The sequence below is a fragment of the Geotrypetes seraphini genome, chromosome 2 (assembly GCF_902459505.1).
Source record: "Geotrypetes seraphini chromosome 2, aGeoSer1.1, whole genome shotgun sequence".
Classification (NCBI taxonomy): domain Eukaryota; kingdom Metazoa; phylum Chordata; class Amphibia; order Gymnophiona; family Dermophiidae; genus Geotrypetes; species Geotrypetes seraphini.
This window is the reverse complement of record NC_047085.1, coordinates 502540273-502567566: the sequence shown is the minus strand read 5'-3', so window position 1 is coordinate 502567566 and position 27294 is coordinate 502540273. Positions and strand designations below refer to the sequence as shown.

Here is a 27294-nt window from a genome sequence, read left to right as displayed (position 1 = left end):
CTCTATCTGCCGTCATTTACTATGTTACCTTCAAAAGCTAATCATAAAATACATTGTTAATCCAATAAAAAGGTATGACCTAGAGAATGACACGGTGACAAAATTCATCACCGTTCCCGTCCCCGCGGATAACCGTGGTAAACAATCTTCATGTCATTCTTTAAGGAGAGAGGGAAGAATCAGAGTATGAATGGCCACAACCACTGACCCGCAAGCTTTGCTTTGAGGAATGCTGGTGTAGAAGGACTGAGGCTGAAATAGACACTAAAAAATGACATGGGATTATGGACGGGAACGGTGATGAATTTTGTCACCATGTCATTCTCTAGTATGACCTTAATTCCCTTATTTTATTTTTGTTGTTTTATTTCTAAATCAAACAGTGTGGAGCCAGCTGCCTGCATCTGCTATTTGTACAGCTCCTCCTTAAGGAGGTGGGATTCGCTGAATGACCTCACCAAGGGGGTGGGGCGAAGAGTTCTGAGCATGCTCCTTTCCTTTCCTCTGGAGCGCTGCAAGGTGGGGAAGAGACTGGGAACAAAAGCAGCAACTGGAAATCCCTGCAAAACCCAGTCCCAGATCGGCTCCTTATTCACCTTTCCCGGAAAAGAGGGAAAATCCCCAGCCTGAATCCACCCCAGCGGCGGAATTCAGAGGGAAAAAGAGCAGGAAAATGTCTGCCCTGGGTTCTGATCAGGTAAATTCTTCTCTCTGTGCACTTAAAGGAAAATGCTTCCTTGTTTTCTTCAACCTAGTGGTTGCTGCTAGAAGGCTTAAAGCTGGACTGCAGTATCCTGTCTGTAGGGGGTTGGGGGAGAGAGCTGGCTACAGAGGAGTGCTGCTGTTTCTTTACCTATGCTCTACTTCAGGGGTCTCCAACTGGCCTGGGGGTCCTCCAGGACAGGTTTGGGAACCACTGCTCTACCTAAATATAAACCCGAGACTTTTCTTCCGTTGAGATAGTGCTCTCAGTTCAGATGGTGGAGCATCTATACAGATTATTCATTACCCACTTTCACCAGTACTCCACTGAAGAGCTTTAAAGGTAGGCCCAGCTGCAGCAGAATTCAGAGGGAAAACAGTAGAGCAGGGGTCTCCAAAGTCCCTCCTCGAGGGCCGAATCCAGTCAGGTTTTCGGGATTTCCCCAATGAATATGCATTGAAAGCAGTACATGCACACAGATCTCATGCATATTCATTGGGGAAATCCCGAAAACCTGACTGGATTCGGCCCTCGAGGAGGGTCTTTGGAGACCCCTGCTCTACTGTTTTCCCTCTGAATTCTGCTGCAGCTGGGCCTACCTTTAAAGCTCTTCAGTGGAGTACTGGTGAAAGTGGGTAATGAATAATCTGTATAGATGCTCCACCATCTGAACTGAGAGCACTATCTCAACGGAAGAAAAGTCTCGGGTTTATATTTAGGTAGAGCAGTGGTTCCCAAACCTGTCCTGGAGGACCCCCAGGCCAGTTGGGTTTTCAGGATAGCCCTAATGAATATGCATGAGAGAGATCTGCATATAATGGAGGTGCCAGGCATGCAAACCTGCTCCATGCATATTCATTAGGGCTAGCCTGAAAACCCGACTGGCCTGGGGGTCCTCCAGGACAGGTTTGGGAACCACTGAGGTAGAGCATAAATGCTCAAACCTCCTCCACCCACATCATCAGCAAAAAAAACTTCTGAGGAGAATGTGCAAATACCACCATTCAGTTCTTAGTGCAGGACTGAGATAGCTGCTGTCTCTGTGCAGGGGTAGGGAACTCCAGTCCTCGAGAGCCGTATTCCAGTCGGGTTTTCAGGATTTCCCCAATGAATCTGCATGAGATCTATTTGCATGCACTGCTTTCAATGCATATTCATTGGGGAAATCCTGAAAACCCGACTGGAATACGGCTCTTGAGGACCGGAGATCCCTACCCCTGCTCTAAGGAAACAAGCGTTGTGTAAATAATAGCCAACGTTGTTTCACGGTAAAAACCATTTCTTTGTCCTCCGATACTCAGCTTTTGGAAATCGATATGGGGACAAATGAATATAATACTTGATTCTGCAATTCCATTGTCATGTGAGATGGTCCTATGTGGTACCGTATTATATGTTAAACCCCCATTTGACCGGTATAAAGGCCGGCTTTTCATGATAATGACAGGGATAGCCATTCAAATGATAACAAGAAATTGGAAAAGTTCTGATACGTTAAACTTTCCTCTTTGGCGGGCGAATTTGTGTTCTAGTTATAAATATGAAAAAAATGAATGCAGAATTATTGGGGAATAACAAGGTGTTTAGTGTGGGGCCCGTTAGCAGCTTTTGTTGCATCTAATTAAATTATATAGTTACATATTTATGTCTTATATCTCTTTACATTAGGTTTGGTTCTCATACACATCCGGGGGAGGGAGGGGGTAAAGCGTATGTATTTGATATATGTTTAAATTTCTGAGATATACAGGGTTGGGGGATAAGGATTTCTTTTAATTTCTGTAGTTCAAAAGTGCTTCTTAATGGTTTGATTTGTTTTCAGATGTATATACAGTGGTGCCTCGCATAACGGACGCCTCGCACAGCGAACGCTGCGCACAACGAACTTCAGGTCTTGCTTCCCACAACGAAGTCGCCCGAGCTGCATCCTTCCGCGCAGGCACCGCGCTTAACTGCCCTCTCTCCGCCTGGCTCCCTGTGCAGTGGCGGACCGTCGGCTCGCAGGGGCCCGGCGCCTACTGCTGATGCGTTGGGGGGGGGCGGAGCTACTCTCGCCGCTTCCCCGATGCTAGAAAAAAAAAAATGTGTGGGATCGGGAAGTGATGGATGTTTTAGCAGATGGCTACAATTTGCACTATGGAGCCCGATCCATAAAACATGAGGTTGAACGCCGGGTTGTGAACCAGTTAGCTGCAGCCTATGAGCAGAACCTCTTGCCCTGGGGATGCACGCTGCGTATCGCTGTGGACGATTCAGACAAAAATCTCCTGAAGACCAAAGACAATCTCCCTCTGGGGCTAGAATCAAAGAAAGCCCCAACACTGCGACTGGAAATTGTGGACAAAGACAGTAAAGGCAGGAAACTGAACATCCAGACCCCTTTACAACCTGAGAATTTGAGCTTCTTCTAAATACAAGAACAATCAGCAGAACCTTATCCATCCAAAAGATAGACTATTCCATCTGTCGCCTTGTTTACCAGAGAGAGGATTATGAGAAACAGCAGAACGACATGGACAAGGGAGAGAGAAACAGCAAAGTTGTCCTTGATTTCTGAGCTCATAATTTGATTTCATAATAAAATATTCTCCCTTCCCTCCCATTCATACAAAAAAAATAAACAGTTAAGTCCCAGTTTTTGCCGCTGAGACTCTGCCCTCTCTCACTGTATACAGTCGTCCTTTTAAGATAAACTCAATATTTTTTATATATCATGGCTTCTAAAAAAAGCAGGAAGGTGATTTCTGTTGAAATGAAACGGGAAATAATTAGAAGGAGTGAATGTGGGGTAAAACAGTGTGACCTCGTCAAAGAGTTTGGCCTCAGCAAAACCACCATTTTCACCATTTTGACAAATAAGGATGCAATAAAATCAGCCAAAGTAGCCAAAGGAGTATCAAAACTATTTCATGAAAAACATAGGTCTTCAATCCATGAGGAAATGGAGAGGCTATTAGCAATTTGGATTAAGGACAGGCAGGTGAAAGGTGACGTAACAACCCAAGATATTATCTGTCACAAAGCCAAGAGAATTTATGACGATCTAAAGAAAAACGTCCCTGGAAGTAGCAGCAATCAAGCTAATGAAGAAGAATTCAAAGCCAGCAGGGGGTGGTTTTTTAGATTTAAGAAAAGGTGTGGAATCCACAGCGTTACTATGCATGGTGAGGCTGGCAGTGCTGACAAGAAAGAAGCAGAAAAGTTCTCTATTAACTTTCAAAAATGTATTAAGGATGAAGGATACTGCCCACAACAAGTGTTCAATGCCAATGAAACGGGTCTTTTCTGGAAAAGAATGCCGAGCAGAACCTTCATTACAAAAGAGGAGAAGAAATTGCCAGGACACAAAGCCATGAAAGACAGACTTACCCTTATGTTTTCGTCTAATGCCAGCGGAGACCTCAAGATCAAACCTCTATTGGTTTATCACTCTGAAAATCCAAGAATTTTCAAGAAAAATAACGTTATTAAGTCCAAACTGCCCGTCCATTGGAAGTCCAATCAAAAAGCCTGGGTGACCCAAGTTATCTTCAACGAATGGATTCTGCAAACCTTTGCTCCTGCCGTGAAGAAATTCTTGCTGGAAAAAGAACTGCCGCTCAAAGCCCTTCTGATACTTCACAATGCCCCTGCTCACCCAAAAGACCTAGAGGAAATATTGCAGGAAAATTATCCTTTTATCAAGGTGCAGTATTTGCCACCAAACACCACATCCATTATTCAGCCAACGGATCAGCAAGTTATTGCGAACTTTAAAAAACTCTACACTAGAGCCCTCTTTAATAAGGTGTTTGAAGAATGCGAGTTTGGTGGAGACAATATGACTGTCCGAAAGTTTTGGAAGGAGAAATTTGATGTCCTTATGGCAATACGACTTATAAAGAAGGCCTGGGAAGAAGTGTCACAAAGGACCCTAATTTCTGCTTGGAAGATGCTTGTGCCTTCGTGGACCCAGGAAGAAGCAGTAGTTGATGACACAGAAGTGGTGAAGGACATCATCACAGTGGCCCAAAGGTTGGAATTAGAGGTAGAGGAAGAGGATGTAGAGGAGCTTATTGAGGAACACGAAGAAGAGCTGACAACTGAAGAGCTCCAAGCACTTCTGGTCCAGCAACAGGACAATGCTCAAAGGGAAACGTCATCTGATGACGAGGAGCAACAATCAAACAATCAACCAATCCCAACTGCTGACATCAAGAACATCCTGGTCAAATGGAAAGCAGTTCAGGAGTTTACCAATGCCCACTATCCTGATTCAGCTGAAGCAAACAGGATCAACGATCTTTACTCCGATACTCTTGTCCGTTATTTCCGGCAGATGTTGGAGAAAAGAGAAAAACAAACGACTTTGGACAGGTTTTTCATGAAACCATCGGCCAAAAAGCAGAAAATGGATGAAGATGTGCAAGATTCGGTAGACTCTACTTAATCTGTCTTTAAATTTAAAAAATGTGTGTTGTTTTAAAAAACAATTATGTTTTTAGATGTATCTAAATAAAAATAATAACAAAATATTTATCTTTTTTTATGTCATCTTAGCATATTTTATGCTACAGAACGAATTATTTTTTTTAACATGTATTGTTATGGGAAAACGCGTTTCACATAACGAACTTTTCGCATAACAAACTTGCTCCTGGAACCAATTAAGTTCGTTGTGTGAGGCACCACTGTATTTATGTTGCACTGTTCATATTGGAAAATAATACAATTTATTAAATAAAAAAAAAAAAAAGGGTATTATAGAAACATCATGATGAAACCGACTTAAAGAATCCTATTTGCTATTCCAGGTATCAATCACATTCAGTGATATTGCTGCTTATTTTTTGGAAGTGGAGTGGGATATTCTGGGAGAATGGCAGAAAGAGATGTACCAAAAGGCCATCGAGGAGATTCATGACATCCTCAGGTCACGAGGTAAATGCACCTTCTCTGTCATTTATTATGGAATGTTTTTACAGAGCTGGAAAAATCCCAGGCCCCGTGGACATCTGAAATTAAAGAACGTGGCATCTGATGTTAACCCATGTCCGGCAGGAACCAGGGAAATACCTCACTGTGCTGTAAGATAACATAGCATAACATAACATTTATAAACTGCATTGCCCTTCAGATCTCTAAAGGTTCTACATATATACTTACCTCTCTATATTCGCGGTCCGCGGTTTTGGTTATTTGCGCTTTTTTGATCCAAGGCCCTGTCCCTGTCCCGGCATTGCACAGAGAATATCGCTGCCTGGCATTGCACAGAAAAAAATCACTGCTCCCAGTTTTACTTCCTTCACTGGAACAGGTCAGGTTATTTGCGGTTTTGTGTCATTTTGGGGGGGGGGGGGTTTTAACAGAAAAATCGCAAATAACATATGTAAAGTTATTCACGGTTTTTCTCTATTCGCTGCCTTGCCACCGTGAATGCAGAGAGGGAAGTGTACATTTAAATGTATTTTTCCTGTTTTTTAAAAAATGTTTAAGTCTTTTTATTAGCAAGAAAAAGAAACCAGAGGCAAGTACAAAGTCAAGCTTATACAGTGAGATCGATCCGCCATGGAGGACTGTACTCTGATATCCTCCACGACCCAACCAAGCCCCCTCTTCCCCATCTTAAGCCCCTCCCCATCCCATCCCACTTCCTCCCTTCCCTATCCCCAAACATCCAACGCCCAAAAGAACAGAATAACTTAGACAGGTGGAGAAGTATACAGCTGAAGTCGATTTTTCCAGCTTTTTTTTTTTTTTTTTTTTTTAATTAACAGGTTATTCAATTGCTAATCCTGATGTTGTATTCAAGATTAAAAAGGAAGATGAGAAACATTTCGCTCAACCCTTTGCGTCGGAGGGAAACGAAAACCTGAATGACCACATGAAGGGTAATTAGATGTTTTAAATTTGTGAGGCTCTGCAATTTCAGATCACAGGAGATGGGTCTTTGACGTCATTTGCCCCCCCCCCCACCTCTTTTACAAAGCCGGCTGCGGTAACAGCTCCGACGCTGTTATTCTTTGAGATTCTGTATGGAATGTTGCTACTCCTTGGGTTTGGGCCAGGTACTAGTGACCTGGATTGGCCACCGTGAGAACGGGCTACTTGGCTCAATGGACCAATTGGTCTGACCCAGTAGGGCTATTCTTATGTTCTTATTAAAATTCCCATGAGCGTCCGAGCTGTTACCGCGGCGGCCGGCGCTCAAAAACGCTAGCGTGGCTTTGCAAAGGAAAGGGGTTGGAGATTTAAAATCCATTTCCTAATTTGGTATCCTCCTATCGCTGGAGAATCCTGCTAGATATGTGTTTCTCGCAACAGGCCTTCCGATTGTAACGTCCGTGTTCTCGCTGAGTGTTAAACAGGAGGAAGATCTCCCGCTCGCTGATCATCCTAAAGTGGAGACGTCCGAACAGACTCGCCCTCCTGTAACAAGTAAGTCTGAATTCCTTCTACACATCTTACTAGAATCAGCCGGGGTTATTTAGCAATTCAGGGCGGTTGGGATAAAAGGCTGTTATCCTCTCTGTAAAGCAGACACTGTCGGGCGTGTGATTGAGCAGCAGTGCTGTAGTGCTAGCAAATGTACACAGCACTGTACACAAGCATAGAAGAGACAGTCCCAGCTCCACGGAGCTTACAATCTATTCAGAACAGAAAAACAAGACCAATAAGAGATTAAGGAGTTAACATTTATTGTGGGAAAGAGACTAAGGGGCTCATAATTTTTTAAAAAATCTAAAAATCTGCCTAAATCGGTAAGGTAAATCGTGCCAAACGAACCTGATTGAATTTTTTGATTGGGTGACCAGAGAGCTGGATCGAGGACATATGCTAGATGTAATTTATTTGGATTTCAGCAAAGCCTTTGATACAGTTCCTCATAGGAGGCTGTTGAACAAACTTGAAGGGCTGAAGTTAGGACCCAAAGTGGTGAACTGGGTCAGAAACTGGCTGTCGGACAGACGCCAGAGGGTGGTGGTTAATGGATGTCGCTCGAAGGAAGGAAAGGTGACTAGTGGAGTCCCTCAGGGTTCGGTGCTGGGGCCAATCCTGTTCAATATGTATGTAAGTGACATTGCTGAAGGGTTAGAAGGAAAAGTGTGCCTTTTTGCAGATGATACCAAGATTTGTAACAGAGTAGACACCGAAGAGGGAGTGGAAAATATGAAAAAGGATCTGCAAAAGATAGAGGAATGGTCTAATGCCTGGCAACTAAAATTCAATGCAAAGAAATGCAGAGTAATGCATTTGGGGATTAATAATAGGAAGGAACCGTATATGCTGGGAGGAGAGAAGCTGATATGCACGGACGGGGAGAGGGACCTTGGGGTGATAGTGTCCGAAGATCTAAAGGCGAAAAAACAGTGTGACAAGGCAGTGGCTGCTGCCAGAAGGATTCTGGGCTGTATAAAGAGAGGCGTAGTCAGTAGAAGAAAGAAGGTGTTGATGCCCCTGTACAGGTCATTGGTGAGGCCCCACTTGGAGTATTGTGTTCAGTTTTGGAGACCGTATCTGGCGAAAGACGTAAGAAGACTTGAGGCGGTCCAGAGGAGGGCGACGAAAATGATAGGAGGCTTGCACCAGAAGACATATGAGGAGAGACTGGAAGCCCTGAATATGTATACCCTAGAGGAAAGGAGAGACAGGGGAGATATGATTCAGACGTTCAAATACTTAAAGGGTATTAACGTAGAACAAAATCTTTTCCAGAGAAAGGAAAATGGTAAAACCAGAGGACATAATTTGAGGTTGAGGGGTGGTAGATTCAGGGGCAATGTTAGGAAATTCTACTTTACGGAGAGGGTGGTGGATGCCTGGAATGCGCTCCCGAGAGAGGTGGTGGAGAGTAAAACTGTGACTGAGTTCAAAGAAGCGTGGGATGAACACAGAAGATTTAGAATCGGAAAATAATATTAAAGATTGAACTAGGCCAGTTACTGGGCAGACTTGTACGGTCTGTGTATGGCCGTTTGGAGGAGGATGGGCAGGGGAGGGCTTCAATGGCTGGGAGGGTGTAGATGGGCTGGAGTAAGTCTTAACAGAGATTTCGGCAGTTGGAACCCAAGCACAGTACCGGGTAAAGCTTTGGATTCTCGCCCAGAAATAGCTAAGAAGAAAAAAAAAAAAAAAAAAATACATTTTAAATTGAATCAGGTTGGGCAGACTGGATGGACCATTCGGGTCTTTATCTGCCGTCATCTACTATGTTACTATGTTATGTTACTTGGACGATCAAAAAGGCAGCTTGTCCAAGTACCGATAATCGAACAGGGTTTTAGATGTATCTAAAACCAGCTTAGGCCTTTTCCCTGCCTCTATGCGCCCAGAGCGAAAAGGGGCGTTTTTGGCGGAGTGGGTAGGGCGGGAGGTGGGCCGACCTAGACTTAGTCGTCCGGCAGCCACAATCGAAAAGTTTGAAAGGTTGCCTGGACGGAACTTATACATTTTGATTTAGACCAAGTCGAAACAGGTATAAGATCCAGATCGGGCCGCTGAGCTGATCGCGGCTGCTGTGATCAGCTCAGCAGCCCAGGCAACTCATCCCCCCCTGGCCCCATAACGATCACGGCAGGAGGGACCCTGGGTGGGACCCAGTGGGGGTGGGGGAGGGCAAAGAAAGTAAATGTATCTGTGGAGAATGGGAGATGATAAAAGAAGTAAATGGGATTTATGGAACAGGCCCACAAAATATGTGTTTGCCTAGGGCCCAAGACAATGTTACTTCCACCCTTATAGTCTGAGTAGTCAAGGAATGCAATAGAACAAGACCATTCTACCATCCTTTGCAAAGAGGTGAAACGTGATCATATTACCACAGAAACGTACTTATCCAGATTTAAATTTAGAATTGAAATATTTATTTTAATGCTGCTGATTAATCACTACCAACTGGGTCAATTTTCTTAGAATGGATGCGTTTGCCTTGAACTTTGAACTTGATTTACAATAAATAACGTTTCAAGAACATTGTATTTCACAGTTCTCAATTTTTTTTTTAAAATTAATCACTGCTAACATTTGAGAATACCGTACAAACATTAACAGAGATTAAAATTAATGCCACTGATATTGATCACCCCAGCCTGAATTAAGGATCCACCCCTCTTCTGAAGCGCCTCCAAAAATATCAGCTCTCTCCCAAAGATTTCCTGGTTGTTCTAGGGCAGTGTTTCTCAACTCGGTCCTGAAGTACCCCCCTTGCCAGTCGGGTTTTCAAGATATCCACAATGAATATGCACGAACGACATTTACATATAATGGAGGCCGTGTATGCAAGTCAAGTTTGTGGAAATTCAATGTGGATACCCTGAAAACCTGACTGGCAAGGGGGTGTACTCCAGGACTGAGTAGAGAAACACTGGTCTAGGGTAGGGGAGGTTACGAGTAATCCCCCGTCGCTCCTGCCTGTGCCAGCTGTTGTCTCAAAATTGTGGTCAGAAACTCTAGCAGTACCCTTCTCCCTCCGTATTCGCGGTTTCAGCAATCGCTATTTCAATTATTCACGGTTTTTAGCTTGCTGGCTCCTCCCACAAATTATGTCAGCTTGCATAGAGAAATCGCTGATTCCAAGCGTTTACAGAGAAAATCGCCGATTCCCAGCCCTTTCTTCACTGTGTTTTGCCTCTCCTTCAGGAACAGACCAGGTCTCCCACCATGTTATTCGTGGGTTTCACCATATTCATGATGTTTTTTAATAGAAAACAGTGAATAACATATGAAAAAGTTATTTGTAGTTTTTCGGTATTCACGGGTCTGTTAACCCTTTCAGGACCAAGGGACATATTTGTCCCATAACTTTAAAATCCTATAAATTTTGATTGGGATAGTCTACAGTTCTAAATTTGATATGTACGGATTCCATATGATACTGCCTTTATGTAAACAAACTGGTTCCGACATTCATTCATTAGCGTCGTTGCCAAATTGACGAGAAGATTCACTTGCCACACTGTCCATAAGCCAGAAGTGTGATTTAAAAAAAAAAAAAAATAATGATATTTCACAAAAAAAATCAATTTTTTGGCATCTGCAAGCCCTTTTTACCATAAAAATGTCGTCAAAACCACAAAAATTGGCCTACGATCCTTATGGTCCTGAAAGGGTTAATCCCTTATCCCAGTGAATACGGAGGGAGAAGTGTACTACTGGTAGGGCTGGAGGTTCTACAGGGGTGGGCAACTCCGGTCCTCGAGGGCCGGAATCCAGTCGGGTTTTCAGGATTTCCTCAATGAATATGCATTGAAAGCAGTGCATGCAAATAGATCTCATGCCTATTCATAGCGGAAATCCTGAAAACCCGACTGGATTCCAGCCCTCGAGGACCGGAGTTGCCCACCCCTGCTTCTCGTCTCTATCTCTGCTCTTGAAGTACCACCAGTGGCGTAGTGAGCGGAGGCAGACCACCCCGGGTACCATCTTGGTTGGATTGCCGGCACCTCTCCACCCCCTCCCCTGATATGCTCGTGCCTTCCCTTCCCCGCCCCCCGTACCTCTTTAAAATCTTCGACAGAACAAGCAACTACTCTAGTGGAGCCAAGAAGAGAAGTCAGAGGGAAAGCCAGCGCCGGCGTGAACGGCAGGCTACGCTGGCGTCGACTCTCTCTGACATCACTTTCAGGTCCTGCGCCTAGGATGTGACGTCGGAGGGAGAGCCAACACAACGCGGGCAGCAAGTTTGTGATGCTGCTCGTGCCAGGAATATTAAAGCGGTATAGGGAAGGGGAGGGACGCGTGCAGCAGAGGGGGTCGGGAAGAAGTGGAGTGGGGTGCGGAAAAGGGGGTGGGGGAGGGGCACCACTCACCCTCACTTCGCCACTGGTAAATTCTGTTGTGTTTATGCTGTTTGTAGCTCTTGGGGAAAGTATTTGCTCACTTCATTATTAAAACGATCATGGTATTGCTAGAATACATTTCTGATGATGATCAGTACAGCAGCATCCATCTTTTTTTGGCCCTGAGCACTTATGATATAGACTCGGGGGGGGGGTAACTTTTTAAAATCATATTATACTATCTTTTCCATATAACAGACTCCCACAATGTCAAGCCCGACATTTTATTCCGATTTGGGCAAGAGGGATTTGGGACGGACCCTCAGGGAGCTGAGGAAAGAAGAAGTCTGACCACCACAGGCACATGGGAGGAACTTCACGAAGCACGTGATGAAGCCTGGATTAAAGCTAATAATGAGGTAAGACTAACTTCTTCCTACAAGAAAGATGCCTACACTGGACCAGGCATAATAAGAATGAGGTCTTGTCATTAGGGCTGTGGAGTTGGTACTCTAATACAGTGTTCTTCAATCGCTGGCGGTCCGCAGAAATTTCCTGCCAGTCCACAGGGCCGATACATGCACCAGGCCAGAGACAATGTTCTTCAGCCGCGGTCCGCAGTGCAATTGATGCAGCGTTATCTTCGGGCTGGCTCATCCTTCCTCACTGCTGCAGTACACAAAGCCGCGGACAGCGGCTCCTATGCGCATCCTGCGCCGGAAGCCTTCTCTCCGACGTCGCAACGTCAAGAGGGAAGGCTTCCAGGTGAGGCGCAGGATGTGCAAGGAGCCGCTGCCCACAGCTTTGTGCACTGCAGCAGTGAGGAAGAGGGAGCCGGCCTGAAGATAACATCAGGGGCGGCATAAAACGGCCAGGCGGGAGCAGGCCAGAAGGTAAGGCACAGCATGGAGGGAGAGAGATAACAAAGGTAGGGGGAATGATTTTACTTTTAAATTTAGTGATTGAATCGTGTCAATTTTGAGAATTTCCATCTGCTGTCTGTATTTTGCACTGTTCAGGAAGAAATGCATTTGTTTCTTTTTCTCTGGGGTTGTACTGCATGCAGTCTTGAATCTTACGGTTTCATTTGTATATATTAGTACTTTTAGTTTTTAGTCCTGTGCTCTCAAGCAACCAGAAACTACATTTATCCAGAATCTATCAATACCCATGGGTGCTGGTTAACTGAGAGTCTACTGTATTACCAATAGGTAATTTTTAACATGCCAGATGTTGATTTGGGTATCCTAGAAGACCCTGCTGTAAGGATACCCCAATCAACATTAAGAGAAGCTGGTCGAGTAATCAGGAAAGCAAAGATACAAATGGAAGAAAAAATAGCCGACACGGTAAAACCTGGGGGGGGAGATATTTTTTAGGCATATTAGTGATAGGAAAAAGTGCAAAAGTGGCATTGTGAGACTCAAAGGTGAAAGGGAGGAACATGTAGAAGCTGAATTGCTTAACAAATATTTCTGTTCTGTGTTCACAGCTGAAGCCCTGGGAGCAGGACTGCAGAAGACAAACACAGATAGTGATAGAGATGTGGTAGACCCTGATCGATTTTTAGAGGACTGTGTTTGTGATGAGCTAGCTAAACTGAAAATGGACAAAGTGATGGGGCCGGATGGTGTACATCCATGGGTGCTGAAGGAACTTAGGGAAGTTGTGGCAATTCTGCTGGTTGACCTTTTCAATACCTCTCTGGAATTGAGAGTGGTACTGTAGGACTAGAGAAAGGCGGATGTTATCCCTCTCCACAAAAGTGGAAATAAGGAAGAAGTAGGGAATTCGAGGCCGATAACGCTGACCTGTGTGGCAAGTAAATTAATGGAAATGCTTTTAAAACAGAAAATAATGAAGTTTCTGGGATCCAGTGTATTACAGGACTGGAGGCAACATGGATTCACTAGAAGCAGTTCTCGTCAGACAAATCTGATCAATTATTTTGACTGGGTGGCTAGAGAATTGGATAAAGGGAGTATGCTAGATGTGGTATATTTAGATTGTAGCAAAGCCTTTGACAGTGGGTCTGTCCTTTTTAACACTTTTTGTAAGTGATATTGCTGAAAGGCTGTCGGATAAGATTCGTCTCTTTGCAGATAATACAAAAATCTGCAATATAGACATCCCTGATGGGGTGAATAACACGAGGAAAGACCTAGCAAAGCTTGAAGAATGGTCTGAAATTTGGCAGCTAAGATTTAATGCTAAGAAAGTCATTCGTTTGGGCTACAAAATCCTGAGGGGGTGAAGAACTTTTGTGCACGAAAGAGGAGCGGGACTTGGGCGTGATAGTGCGTGACGACCTTAAGAGATATGGCCAGTAGAATAAAGGAGGTATTGATGCTCCTGTATAAGACTTTGGTGAGACCTCATTTAGAATATTGTGTACAATTCTGGAGACCACACCTTCAAAAAGATATAAAAAGGATGGAGTCGGTCCAGAGGAAGGCTACTAAAATGGTACGTGGTGTTCATCATAAGGCTTATGGGGACAGATTTAAAGATCTCAATCTGTAGACTTTGGAGGAAAGGCGGAAGAGGGGAGATATGATAGAGACGTTTAAATACCAATATGGCATAAATACTCGGGCGAGTCTCTTTCATTTGAAAGGAAGCCATGGAACGCGTGGACATCGGATGAAGTTAAAAGGCGATAGGCTCAGGAGTAATCTAAGAAAATGCTTTTTTTTACAGTGGTAGATGCGTGGAATAGTCTCCTGGAAGAGGTGGTGGAGACAGAGACTGTGTCTGAATTCAAGAAAGCCTGGGAGAGGAGGAGATAATAGATGCTGCAGATGGGCAGACTGGATGGGCCATTTGGCCTTTACCTGCCATCTATATAATAAAACCGTAGGCGGCGCATGCGCAGTCTTATCGGCGTGCTTCCATGATCCGTATGTCCGTGGCCGCCAAGACTGCAGCATGCCCCGCTCTTACTACGGCCCCACTGCCCTACACTCTCCAGAAGGACTGGACTGTACGAGTCCCCAGCAGAAGCGCGTCGGCTCGAGCCACTTCTCATCTCTGCCTTGATTACACATAACAATAAAAAATGCCCCAGACGTTAACACCAGCCAGAGAGCAAGAGGAGCGCCTGCGATCCACTGTCAAGTGAGCCCTGCATTTGACACATAGGAAGTGTGCATGCGCGGCTTACGATTCTTTGAAAGACGCGGCGGTGGCTAATCTCACGATCCCCGCCTGCGTTGGACTTCCGACGCAGGCGGGGATCATGAGAGGAGCCACCGCCGCATCTTTCAACTAAAAAAAAACAAAAAACCAAGGCGGATGTCGGCCCGATGGCTGGAGTTCACCGCTGAGTCCGGTGAGGAGTGCTTCCCTCAACAGGAACCGTCGGGTCTAATTCAAATACTCCCAGCAGGTCGGGAGGGGGCGGAGCAGGCTCGCACGCCTGGCGCGGACCGGACAGGAACTAGACTCCCTGCAGGAGCCATCCTGTTGGCTGGAGATCACCGGACTGGACAGGGGGAGCAGGTAAGGGGGTGCTGCAGTACAGGAGGAGCGGGGAAGAGGTGATTCTGGACAGGTGGGGAGGTAACAGGAAGGGAGGCCTACTGCTGGATAGGGGAAGCAGGGAAGAGGTACTGCTAGACCGGGAGGGGGGGGATAAAAGGAAGGGAGAAGGGCTCCTGCAAAGGAGAATAGCTACTGCTGGATATGGGGAGCTGGAAATGGGGTGATGCTGAACAGGGGGAGATAAAAGGAAAAGGGCTACTGCTATATAGGGGGAGCAGGGAATGGGTGGGGGTGCTGCTGGACAGGGAGGAGGTAAAAGTAAGGGAGAAGGGCTGCTAGCACCCGTTAATGTAACGGGCTAAACAACTAGTCATATTTATATTTTCCTATGTTTCTATGTCTGTCTGATTTATAACATAGTTTCTGTACTTTGTGTTACTGGTTTGAATTATTTGGGCGACTGATTAACTTCTTCTACAGCTCTTCGTTCTTTCCATCAGGGGCTGTTGACTGTTCTTAGCAGCACTGAAATATGTAAAACTTCCACACATGCATTTTCATTATGAAGTTCACGACTGCAGAACAGTTTACCCTAGGACAGGGATAGGCAATTCCGGTCCTCGAGAACCGGAGCCAGGTCAGGTTTTCAGGATATCCACAATGAATATGTATGAGGTGGATTTGCATGCACTGCCTCCTTGAGATGCAAATCTATCTCATGCATATTTATTGTGGATATCCTGAAAACCTCTCGAGAACTGGAATTACCTACCCCTGCCCTAGGAGTTTCAGCGTGTGAAAGATTTTTTGACTGCTTTGTTCTTCATACTGATGATATTATTTCATTGTGAATGATTTCTGGGTTTATTTTATTGTTTTTATGTGAACCATTACATATACAGTGGTACCTCGGTTTATGAGTGCACCGGTTTGCGAGTGTTTTGCAAGACGAGCAAAACATTCGCAAACTTGGTGCCTCGTAAACCGAGCTTGCCGAGCTGTACGAGCGCCCCCCCCCCCCCCCGCGAACTGGCACCTTCCCCCCGCGAACCGGCACCTTCCCCCCCGCGATCTGGCACCCCCCCCCGCTGCCAGCGGGCACCCCCCCCCACAACCTGAGATCCCCCAACCCACCCGAACCCTCTTCTTACTGCCAGTGTAGCCTCCGCATCGGTACCGGCACCAGCATGTCCTGTGCGTTGGTGCCGGTGCCCGAAAATCTGCTTCCTGTGCTGGCACAGGAAGCAGATTTTCGGGCACCGGCACCAACGCACAGGACATGCTGGTGCCGGTGCCGATGCCGATGCGGAGGCTACACTGGAAGTAAGAAGAGGGTTAGGGTGGGTTGGGGGATCTCAGGTCGCGGCGGGGGGGGGGGTGCCGGTGGCGGCGGGGGGGTGCCGGATCGCGGGGGGGGCCTTCGGGGGGAGCAATGCCGGTTCTCATGGGGGGGGAGCAGCGCTGCTGGCCTCGGGGGGGGGAAGGTGGGGGGTGGAAACATATCAAAGCAAGTTTCCCTTACTTCCTATGGGGAAACTTGCTTTGATATACGAGCATTTTGGATTGCGAGCATGCTCCTGGAATGGATTATGCTCGTAATCCAAGGTACCACTGTACTTATTTTAAACTACGCTAGAAGGGTGTTGATAGGCGGGAATAAATTTAAGAAAATGAAAGAAATAATAAAACATTGACTAAGGATGTCCTCTTTGTTGTTCCAGGCAGTGGTCAGTTTCAAGGATGTTGCGGCTTATTTTTTGGAAGAGGAGTGGGACATTCTGGGGGAATGGAAGAAGGGGCTTTACATGACGGTCATCAAAGAGGTTCATGACATCCTCATGTCACGAGGTAAAAATGTCTTCTCTGCCATCTACCATACAGGCACATTGTGGAATAAGTAGTGGAAAAAATCACGGGTAGAGTAAAGTCTTGATTATCTGACATTCTCAGCCAAGTGAAAAGAATGATAATATGAAAAACAATGGCAGCCCCTTAACAAATGAACAGAAAACATACCTTATGCATATAAAATGGGCATTAGTAATCTCTCAAACAGCATCTCTCAAACTGTGTGCCACGGTACAGTGGTGGGCCCCAAAGAGATTCCAGAATTGTATTTAATTTTAAAAATTCCCTTCATAAGTAGAATAGATGACATGTACGTCACCTACGCAAGAGTCTGTCAATGTTATGAGCGTCTGTATACGAAAGTATACAACTGCCCAGGCAAGCATCATTCTTTTAGGTGATTGGTCCTTGAAAACTAACGGCAAGTAATTTTAGTTTTATTTTTTAGGCAGTAATTATCCTAACTTGAGCAACAAAACAATCAAGGCTCTGTTACCATTTGGATACTTCTTATCTTTGTGAACTTGGGATTTTCAGCTCTGACAGAAATTAAATTTTAAAAAACGAGAATGACTGCAGATGGTGGATGATGAAATGCGTGTTTGCTTGTCGACTATCGAGCCACATTTTGAGTTAATTTGCCCTCAAGTGAAGCCAAAATCAAAAAAGGTGTTTTTGTTGGATCCAAAATCCGTGAACTGATCCTTGATGATGCATTCAAACAGAAGCTGAACCCAGCTGAATCAGCAGCATGGGAAGCATTCGTGCTGGTTGTTCAGAATTTTCTTGGTAATCACAGATCAGAGAATTATGCTGAGCTTGTGGAGAACATGCTGACAGAATATCAGCTAACGGGTGCTAGAATGTCACTTAAAATGCACTTCTTACATTCTCACCTCGACTGCTTCCCACCCAATCTTGGTAATGTCAGCAATGAGCATGGGGAAAGATTTCATCAAGGTGATGGAAAGCAAATATCAGGGAAAGTTAGAGGTTGTAAATTGAAAAAACACCATGAACACCTTCTTTCCCATCAAGCAGCATTGTGAGGTAAAGATCTAGATCAACTGCTTTCGCCCACTACTTATGAGGAATTCAGAAAACGTCTAAAAACTCAACTGTTCCTAAAGTATCTAAGACAACTGACCCACTCTTCTTCTTTCTCCTCCATAGTGATTCCTCTGTCCTATTAATTTCTTTCTCCACTCTTCTTCTTTCTCCTCCGTAGTGATTCCTCTGTCCTATTAATCTCTTTCTCCACTCTTCTTCTTTCTCCTCCATAGTGATTCCTCTGTCCTATTAATTTCTTTCTCCACTCTTCTTCTTTCTCCTCCATAGTGATTCCTCTGTCCTATTAATCTCTTTCTCCACTCTTCTTCTTTCTCCTCCATAGTGATTCCTCTGTCCTATTAATCTCTTTCTCCACTCTTCTTCTTTCTCCTCCATAGTGTTTCCTCTGTCCTATTAATCTCTTTCTCTACTCTTCTTCTTTCTCCTCCATAGTGATTCCTCTGTCCTATTAATCTCTTTCTCCACTCTTCTTCTTTCTCCTCCATAGTGATTCCTCTGTCCTATTAATCTCTTTCTCCACTCTTCTTCTTTCTCCTCCATAGTGATTCCTCTGTCCTATTAATTTCTTTCTCCACTCTTCTTCTTTCTCCTCCATAGTGATTCCTCTGTCCTATTAATCTCTTTCTCCACTCTTCTTCTTTCTCCTCCATAGTGATTCCTCTGTCCTATTAATCTCTTTCTCCACTCTTCTTCTTTCTCCTCCATAGTGATTCCTCTGTCCTATTAATCTCTTTCTCCACTCTTCTTCTTTCTCCTCCATAGTGATTCCTCTGTCCTATTAATCTCTTTCTCCACTCTTCTTCTTTCTCCTCCATAGTGATTCCTCTGTCCTGTTAATCTCTTTCTCCACTCTTCTTCTTTCTCCTCCATAGTGATTCCTCTGTCCTATTAATCTCTTTCTCCACTCTTCTTCTTTCTCCTCCATAGTGATTCCTCTGTCCTATTAATCTCTTTCTCCACTCTTCTTCTTTCTCCTCCATAGTGATTCCTCTGTCCTGTTAATCTCTTTCTCCACTCTTCTTCTTTCTCCTCCATAGTGATTCCTCTGTCCTATTAATTTCTTTCTCCACTCTTCTTCTTTCTCCTCCATAGTGATTCCTCTGTCCTATTAATCTCTTTCTCCACTCTTCTTCTTTCTCCTCCATAGTGATTCCTCTGTCCTATTAATCTCTTTCTCCACTCTTCTTCTTTCTCCTCCATAGTGATTCCTCTGTCCTGTTAATCTCTTTCTCCACTCTTCTTCTTTCTCCTCCATAGTGATTCCTCTGTCCTATTAATCTCTTTCTCCACTCTTCTTCTTTCTCCTCCATAGTGTTTCCTCTGTCCTGTTAATCTCTTTCTCCTCAACAACGCATTTCCGGTCCTATTAACTCTCCTCTTCTCCCCTCTTAAATTCAATCAATTTGTACCTCGCTTAATCTATTGTAAACCGCATAGAACTTAACGGTATTGCGGTATATAAACTGTTGTTATTATTATTATTGTTGGTTCTTAAATATACAGTACAAGCATAAAAGCAAGTGTTTTGGAACATTTCTGAACATGCTGACATCACTTTTGTGTGAGTTAAGAGGCGTAAATAAATGCTGTAACATGTCTCCTTATCATCTTCATGTTTGTTTTCAGAGTAAACTCCTTAACACAAGTTTGTTGTGACACAGTTCATACTCGCAATATTGTGCCAATATGGCAAACTGTCTAAAAAATCAGTAACGTATATCTCAGAAACCTGATGTGCCAGCTGAATTTCAATTAAAGATCTGAAATCAGCGTCATTAAATTAACTAAAAACACTTCTTAAGTTCTCCGTAACAAAGAAAAACTTTTTTTTTTGTTCACTAGCAACATACCTGGGGCAATGGAGGATTGAGTGGCTTGCCCAGGGTCACAAGGAGCAGTTTGGGATTTGAACCCACAACCTCAGGGTGCTGAGGCTGTAGCTGTAACCACTAAGTCACTCCTTCCTCCTGGAGACTCTGGCTTAGTGACATCTGCTACATTAATACTGACATCTGATTAGAGATTGGTTGTTCGTACATTTCTTTAAATATCAAGATGAATTGTTCGTGAACTCTTAAGATTAGAATTTTCCAGATGTTACTAAAGAAACTCAGAAACATCATAGAAAATGTTTACTTCTTAGGCCAGGGGTTTTACAGCTTGGGGCTTTGTTCTTCTTTAAGTTTCCCTGTAAATGTGCTGTGAAAAAAAAACCTATGGGCTCTTTTTACTAAACGGGCTTACGAAGTAAATGCTCCGACATTCATAGGAATTCTGTGAGTGTCGGAGCATTTAACTAATAAAACCCAGCTTATATCTTTCAACCCTCTCAGTTAACCTTATTCTTAGCTGTTTACCGCCCCTTAGTCTGCGATGTTCATCCCCTCTACATCTGTGAGAACAACTGTTTGATAAATGAATGCTTGGTTTTATAGTAATAAGCCAGGGGTAGGGAACTCCGGTCCTCAAGCGCCGTACTCCAGTCGGGTTTTCAGGATTTCCCCAATGAATATGCATTGAAAGCAGTGCATGCAAATAGATCTCATGCGTATTCATTGGGGAAATCCTGAAAACCTGACTGGAATATGGCTCTCGAGGACCGGAGTTCCCTACCCTTGTAATAAGCAAACATTTTACTTGCTATTGAATGGAAACTTTTGAGGTTTTTCTTGCTAATGCTCTAAATTGTCTTTCTCCTCCTCCTATTACTGTGGACTTGAGGTGCTTTGATGTATTTCTGAATTCTTATAAGTGTTTTTTTTTTTTTCTTTTTTTATGGAAAAAAATTATTTAATGGCACTTTTTCTGTACAAGCAAATTACTTGATTATTATGGGCCAGAGTCTTTAAAGGGCGCCTAACTTACCCCCTCCTTTACAAAACCGCGCTAGCGTTTTTAGCGCCGGCCTGGGCGGTAACAGCTCGGACGCTCATAGGAATCCTACGAGCATCGGCACTGTTACCCCGGCAGCCTGAGCTAAAAACGCTAGCGCGGCTTTGTAAAGGAGGGGGGTTAATTGGCAAAATACCCTTAATAGCCTCAATAATTGAAAAAAAATTCAATTGGGCAGTAGGCGCTTACCCGATTCTATAAAAGGTAGGTGTTTATCGCATGGCATTTAGGCAGAGCCTAATGCTTAAGTGGGCATTTCTATGGGCGGAGCTTGACTTAGGCGCCGCCAAGCGCTATTCTCCAAAAACTTTGAAACCCTGGCCTACATTTCAGGTGCCTAAGGGCTTTGAACTTAGGGTATAGCGGTATATAAGAAATAAAATTATTATTATTATTATTTTATCAAGCCGCGCTAGCGGGGTTAGTGCGTCGGGCATTTCATCACGTGCTAACCCCCGCAGCCGGCTTAAAAAACTAACGCCTGCTCAATGCAGGCGTTAGCGGCTAGTGCAGCAGGCGGTTGAACGCGCGGTATTACGGGCGTTAAACCCCTACTGCGCCTTGATAGAAGGACCCCCTAAGTTTTTATATAGGCGCCACTAGCCGCGATTCTGTAAATGGCGCTTAAGCTTGATCACAGTGGGAACGGACAATGAGCAATCAAGCCTTCTTTATTTCAGTCCAGGACGCGCAATAATAAGGACCCGACATAGTACTATGTTTTGGCCAACACAAACGCCTGCATCTTTAGCCTTATTGAGCCTCAGGGGTTCTCTAGCTGTGATCCCTCTCTCGGCCTTTCTCCCATGAGTGGCTGCTGCTGAGGGCTTTGGCAAATTACTCGCTTCTGAGCCTTTCCAGTCTGCAGGCGTTTGTGTTGGCCAAAACATAGTACTATGTCGGGTCCTTATTACTGCACGTCCTGGACTGAAATAAAGAAGGCTTGATTTTAACCTGCTGGCTTCTGGTGGATTGCTCATTGTCCGTTCCTACTGTCTTCTTTGCTGTGTGTGCCCGTCCTGTTGGACTCCTTACGCATGATCGACACGCAGCCGGCACCATTTTTCTAGGCGCTCCCCGATTTAGGCGCCGTTTGCAAAATCAGCCCCTATGTTTATAATTTAAAAAATTAAAACAAAAACAGGAAGCATACGGAATTTCCCCAGAAATTTAAAGGCCTATTTTACGAAGCTGTTTAGCGTGGGTCGCTGCAGTAACGGGCCCCCAAAGCCCATAGGAATTAAAAGGGCTTTGGGGCCGTTGACGCATGGATTTGTAAAAAGGGAGGTAAAAATAATCTTCTCCTTGTTGTTAACAGGTTATTCAATTGTTAATCCTGATGTTATATTCAAGATTGAAAAGGAAGATGAGAAGAATTTTACCCAGCACATTGAGTGGGAGGGAAAAGAGAACCCAAACGACCCCACTAAGGGTAAGTAAATGGTGGCATTGTCGGACTTAAAATCCATTTCCGAATGTAAATATCATCAGATCCTTGGTGAATCCTTGCAGATGTGGTTTTCTCTTCACAGGTCTTCCAGTTGTAACATCCGTGTTCTCACTGAATATTAAACAAGAGGAGGATCTCCCTTCTACGCATTACCCTGAATCGGAGGCTCCTCAACAGACTCACTCTTCTGTAACAAGTAAGCATGATGTACAGTACTCCCCCGATATTTGCGGGGGTTCTGTTCCAGAAAACCCGCGAATACAGTTTTTAGCGGGGGAGACAGAAGAAGACAGCCGGAGTGCCGGCGAGTGAAAGAAATCTGACCGCCTCTTCCTGCACTAAAGTCGGGCCTCACCAATCAGGAGCTGCGTGTCACTATATAGAGCAGACCAAACTTTACTACCGACATGCTTGCCCCATCACACACATTAAACCCCAAACAGTCCAAAATACATCAAGTGGGGAGAGTCGCTGTAGCTGCATCAGAATGGCGTTGAAGATGCTGCCCGCTCTTCTCCCCTCTCCGCCATCTGGACTGACTCAATACCCCACTCCTCTGTGTTGGGCAACAGTTGGGGGAATCTCCACATCCGACCATATCTGTGCTTGCTGCAAAATTAACTTAGCCTCCTCAGGCGTCGCCACTATATGAACTTGATTCTGCAAAGGAAATGTTAGTCCAAACGGATAAGTCCATTTATAGCGAATCTGATGAGCCATCAAGCACTTAGTGATATCCCAAAACTTTCTTAGAGTGAGGGCAGACATATCAGCATACAACTCAACTTTCCACTCAATATGGCCCAATTGCCTTGCTGCCTTTTCTTTTAAAGGAAAACGATGAAAGCAAGCAATAAGATCTCGCGGGCGATTCAGAAAAGTCCCCCCAACTGCCCGATGAACCCTCTCAAACTCCATAGTAGGAATCAGCGGTTTGTAAAAGTTTTCCACAAATTGCACGCATGATTTCCTCCAGCGATTGCGAACCAACTTGCTCCGGAACTCCACGGGCCCGTATGTTGTTACGACGGGCCCTATTTTCTATGTCCTCAGTCTTTAACAAAAGCTCTTCGTACTTTTCCTTAATTCCCTTGCATCGCTGTTGCAGATGTAGAATATCACCATCATGATCAATAACACCTCCTCAAATTCGTCCAATTTCTGGCCCATATCCACCACAGTCTTTCGCAAGGCAGCCACATCGCAATGCAATTCCTTCTGCATCACCATCATAGTATTTTTAAGGTCAGCAAACCAACCTTGAAGCTCCAGACGAGACACAGGCGCTTCCACCATAGGGGTCCCCTTCGCCGATTGCGAACTCAGCTCGCTGTGCTCACTTGATTGTTCGACGCAGTGTGGCGACGTGCAGGCCGCATCCCTGGGCGCCATTGCTTGAAAAGCAAAAGTGCACAAATCAGCCTGCAATTTTTTCGACGCCGCAGTCATACCAAAGCCCAGTAGTAGAATCGGGACGGCAAACACCACCTAAAAAGGTCCACCAAATGCTAAATATAAGCAAATAAATGCTGGATGAAGAGGAGCTCGTCTCTTACACTGCCATTACACGGATGACGTCACCAAAAGTCGCTCTACCGTGTTTTGATAAAAGGGGCCCTAGAGACTTAGCAAAGCAGATGTCTTTAAACACTTCTACTAACATTTAAAACCAAGCAGTCCAATTCACTAGCATTCATTGATAAACTTCTTATTCCTTATGCTCCTACCCAGAATCTCCGATCCATCACTCAAAATCTGCTTTCAGTCCCATCTATACGTGAATTATTTCTTGACTCAACCTGTAAAACTATCGTCTCTGTCATTGCCCCCACTCTATGGAACGCCCTTCCGTTGGACCTTAGACTAGAAACATCTCTTGAAAAGTTCAAATTTAATCTAAAAACACTCCTCTTAAAAGACACCTACACATTATGACTTTTTCCACTTACTACTACTATTTATTATTTCTATAGCGCTAAAAAGGCGTATACAGCGCTGTACATTTTAACATACAATAGACAGTCAACTTCAATAAGAGCCTAAACAGGTTCCATGCAGTTGGTAATACCGAATCAAAACACTTCTGTTGAAGTGAACCCTACCCTACCCTCGTGTTTCAATTCCCTTCCCTCTTATGATTTTTTTTTCTCAATATAATTAATCTCTTATTATTCCCTTTGGTTCCAGTAAGTCAACATGTTTTGTCGCCCCCCTCTAATTTCCTTTTTAATTTTTTATTCTTTTTTATAATATTTGTTAATGGTAAACCGTTTAGGTATGTTTTTGATAAACAGTATATCAAAGATTAAATAAACTTGGAAACTTTTTATTTAAATACTCTCATTTTTATCCAACAGATGATAGATTTGGGAACAACAGTAAGAGACTGAGAGAGTGCGATGAGCAGCAGATGGAGGAATGGAAACATAAAGACCCCTCTAGAGAAAACACAGATCCTTTAGCTGGCTGTATGGGAGCTATGAATAAAGTTACATTGCCTAGCATGGAAGAAAAACTTTGGCATGCAGCCAGACCCAATGCAAGTACTGAAGAGAGAAATTCCAACTATTTTTCAACTCTTGCACAAAATCAGAGCCTCAATGGAGAAAGACTGTTTCAGAGCATTGCAAGTGAGGTAAGATTCTCTGAGAATTCAAACTTGACAGGAGAAAATAAATTTCCAAGACACAAGTCATCCCAATGTACTAAATATGAAAAATGTTTTACTTATAAATCACAGTTTATAATTCCTCAAAAAGTTCTCAAAGGGCAAAACCCATCAAAACGTCCTGTACATGAGAAACGCTTCAGTCAGACATTTCAACTGGACAGATACGAGGTAGCCAACATTGGAAAGAAACAAGTGCATGAAATGAACCTCCAGCAAGCAAAGCTATTTGAATGTCTACTATGTGATAAAAGCTTCAGTCAAAAACATAACCTCCAAATTCATGAAGGAATCCATACAGGAGAAAAACCATATAAATGTTCTCAATGTGATAAAAGCTTCAATCACACAAGTAGCCTCAGAATTCATGAAAGAATCCACACTGGAGAAAAGCCATTTAAATGTTCTCAATGCTTTAAAACCTTTAATAATAAAAGTAGCCTCAAAATTCATGGAAGAGTTCACACTGGAGAAAAACCGTATCAGTGTTCTGAATGTAATAAAAGATTCAATCAAAAAAGTCACCTTAGATGTCACAGAAGAATCCACACTGGAGAAAAACCATATCACTGTTCTTACTGTGATAAAAGCTTCAATACTACAGGTGGCCTCAGAATTCATGAAAGATGCCATACTGAAGAGAAAACATATCACTGTTATAAATGTAATAAAAGCTTCAATAAAAAATGTAGCCTCAGAGTTCATGAAAGAATCCACACTGGAGAAAAACCATATAAATGTTCTCAATGTGATATAACATTTAACCGCAGCAGTAGCCTTAGAATTCATGAAAGAATCCACACTGGAGAAAAACCATATCAATGTTCTCAATGTGATAAAAGATTCAATAACAAACGTAGTCTCAGAAATCATGAGAGAATCCACACTGGAGAAAAGCCATACATATGTTCTGAATGTGATAAAAGCTTCAATCAAAAAAGTAACCTTAAACGTCATAAAAGAACCCACAGCGGAGAAAAACCATATCAATGTGCTCAATGTGTTAAAACCTTCAATCACACAAGTAGCCTCAGAGTTCATGAAAGAATCCACACTGGGGAAAAACCATATCAGTGTACTCAATGTGATAAAAGATTCAATAATAGCTGTAGCCTCAGAATTCATGAAAAAATCCACACCAAAGAGAAACTGTACATGTGTTCTGCATGTGATAAAAGCTTCAATCAAAAGAGTAATCTTAGACGTCATAAAAGAATCCACAGCAGATTTGTCTCTCCAGTAGCAGGATGTGAGAGTCACTCTAATCCATAAGTGACATCAGACGCTGCTCTACTTAGAGGTAGTGCCTAGTGGCGCACAGCCTTTCAGTGTGTTGCCAAAGGTGCACTTCTGTGTGCAATGACGAAGCAGCAACAGCAGAGACTAGTTTTATTTGGTAGGATTTTTATTATTTTCTGTTTAGATTTTACATTGTGGATAGTTAGATATACGTATTTTCTAAAATACTTTGGTTATATGTATTGATCTGGTATGCTTTAGGTCCATGTGAGCCAACTTCTCTCTTTTTTTTTTTTAATTATTTATTCATTTTCAAATGTACAATAAGTGCATCAATATGTTAAAACAAATAAATCATAAATATATCACTTAATCATCAAGAGTACACATAAAATGCTATTAACCTCCACCCTCCCCATCCCTTCCTATTATATAATCAAATACATTGTACAATATGTAATAATAAAATTATCCCTCCCTCCCCCCTCATAATTGAACCTTTAAATCAAGGGAAAAAATGTCATTTAATCATTACAATATTTTGTTAATGGCTCCCACACATCTTGAAATTTTCTAAAACACCCTTGCTGTAAAGCAATATATCTTTCCATTTTATATATATGACATAGGGAATTCCACCAAAAATTATTAGTCTACTGGCAACCCCAGTCATTATAAGTAATAATTTGTTATTATTTGAAGAAATCTGACTCTTTGCTCTCATTGCCATACCAAACAACACAGTATCGTATGACAATGCCACTGGATTGTCTAATAAACAATTAATTTGGTCACAAATTGATTTCCAAAAGGTCATAATAAATGGACAATAGAATAATAAATAATCTAAAGTCCCTGCTTCGAGATGACAGTGCCAACATCTATTAGACTTAGAGCTATCCAATTTTTGTAACCGAACAGGGGTCCATAACGCTCTATGTAACAGAAAAACCATGTTTGTCTCATAGATGCTGACATTGTACATCTCATCCTCCAAGTCCAAATTTGTGTACATTTAGACACAGAAATTTGATGTTTAAATCTAATTTGCTCCAAATGTCTCTCAGGCGAGTGTTTGGTTTCTTTTTAATAAGTCCAGTTAATAATTTATACCATTGGGCAGCCTGGTGACCCAGGAAGTCCGCCTGAAAGCATAAGAACTCCGTACTATATTGCTCACTAA

At 43.4% G+C, this 27294-nt stretch overlaps 1 protein-coding gene across 1 annotated transcript; it reads left to right on the top strand.

Moving 5' to 3' along the window:
- The first annotated feature begins 482 nt into the window (after positions 1-482).
- LOC117354480 (zinc finger protein 300-like) lies at positions 483-26419 on the top strand. Its single transcript, XM_033932113.1, has 9 exons — positions 483-697; positions 5497-5623; positions 6460-6573; positions 7007-7120; positions 11719-11879; positions 16665-16791; positions 22073-22186; positions 22287-22400; positions 24562-26419. The coding sequence occupies exons 1-9, from the start codon at positions 674-676 to the stop codon at positions 26142-26144; spliced, it is 2478 nt and encodes an 825-aa protein (XP_033788004.1). The 5' UTR covers positions 483-673; the 3' UTR covers positions 26145-26419.
- Positions 26420-27294: the final 875 nt, after the last annotated feature.

Bases quoted from the DNA above. Each gene is read 5' to 3' on its own strand.
- LOC117354480 (XM_033932113.1), top strand. From the start codon at position 674: ATGTCTGCCCTGGGTTCTGATCAG. The intron at 698-5,496 runs GTAAATTCTTCT...TTGCTATTCCAG, and splicing joins CTGCCCTGGGTTCTGATCAG to GTATCAATCACATTCAGTGA. The intron at 16,792-22,072 runs GTAAAAATGTCT...TGTTGTTAACAG, and splicing joins TGACATCCTCATGTCACGAG to GTTATTCAATTGTTAATCCT.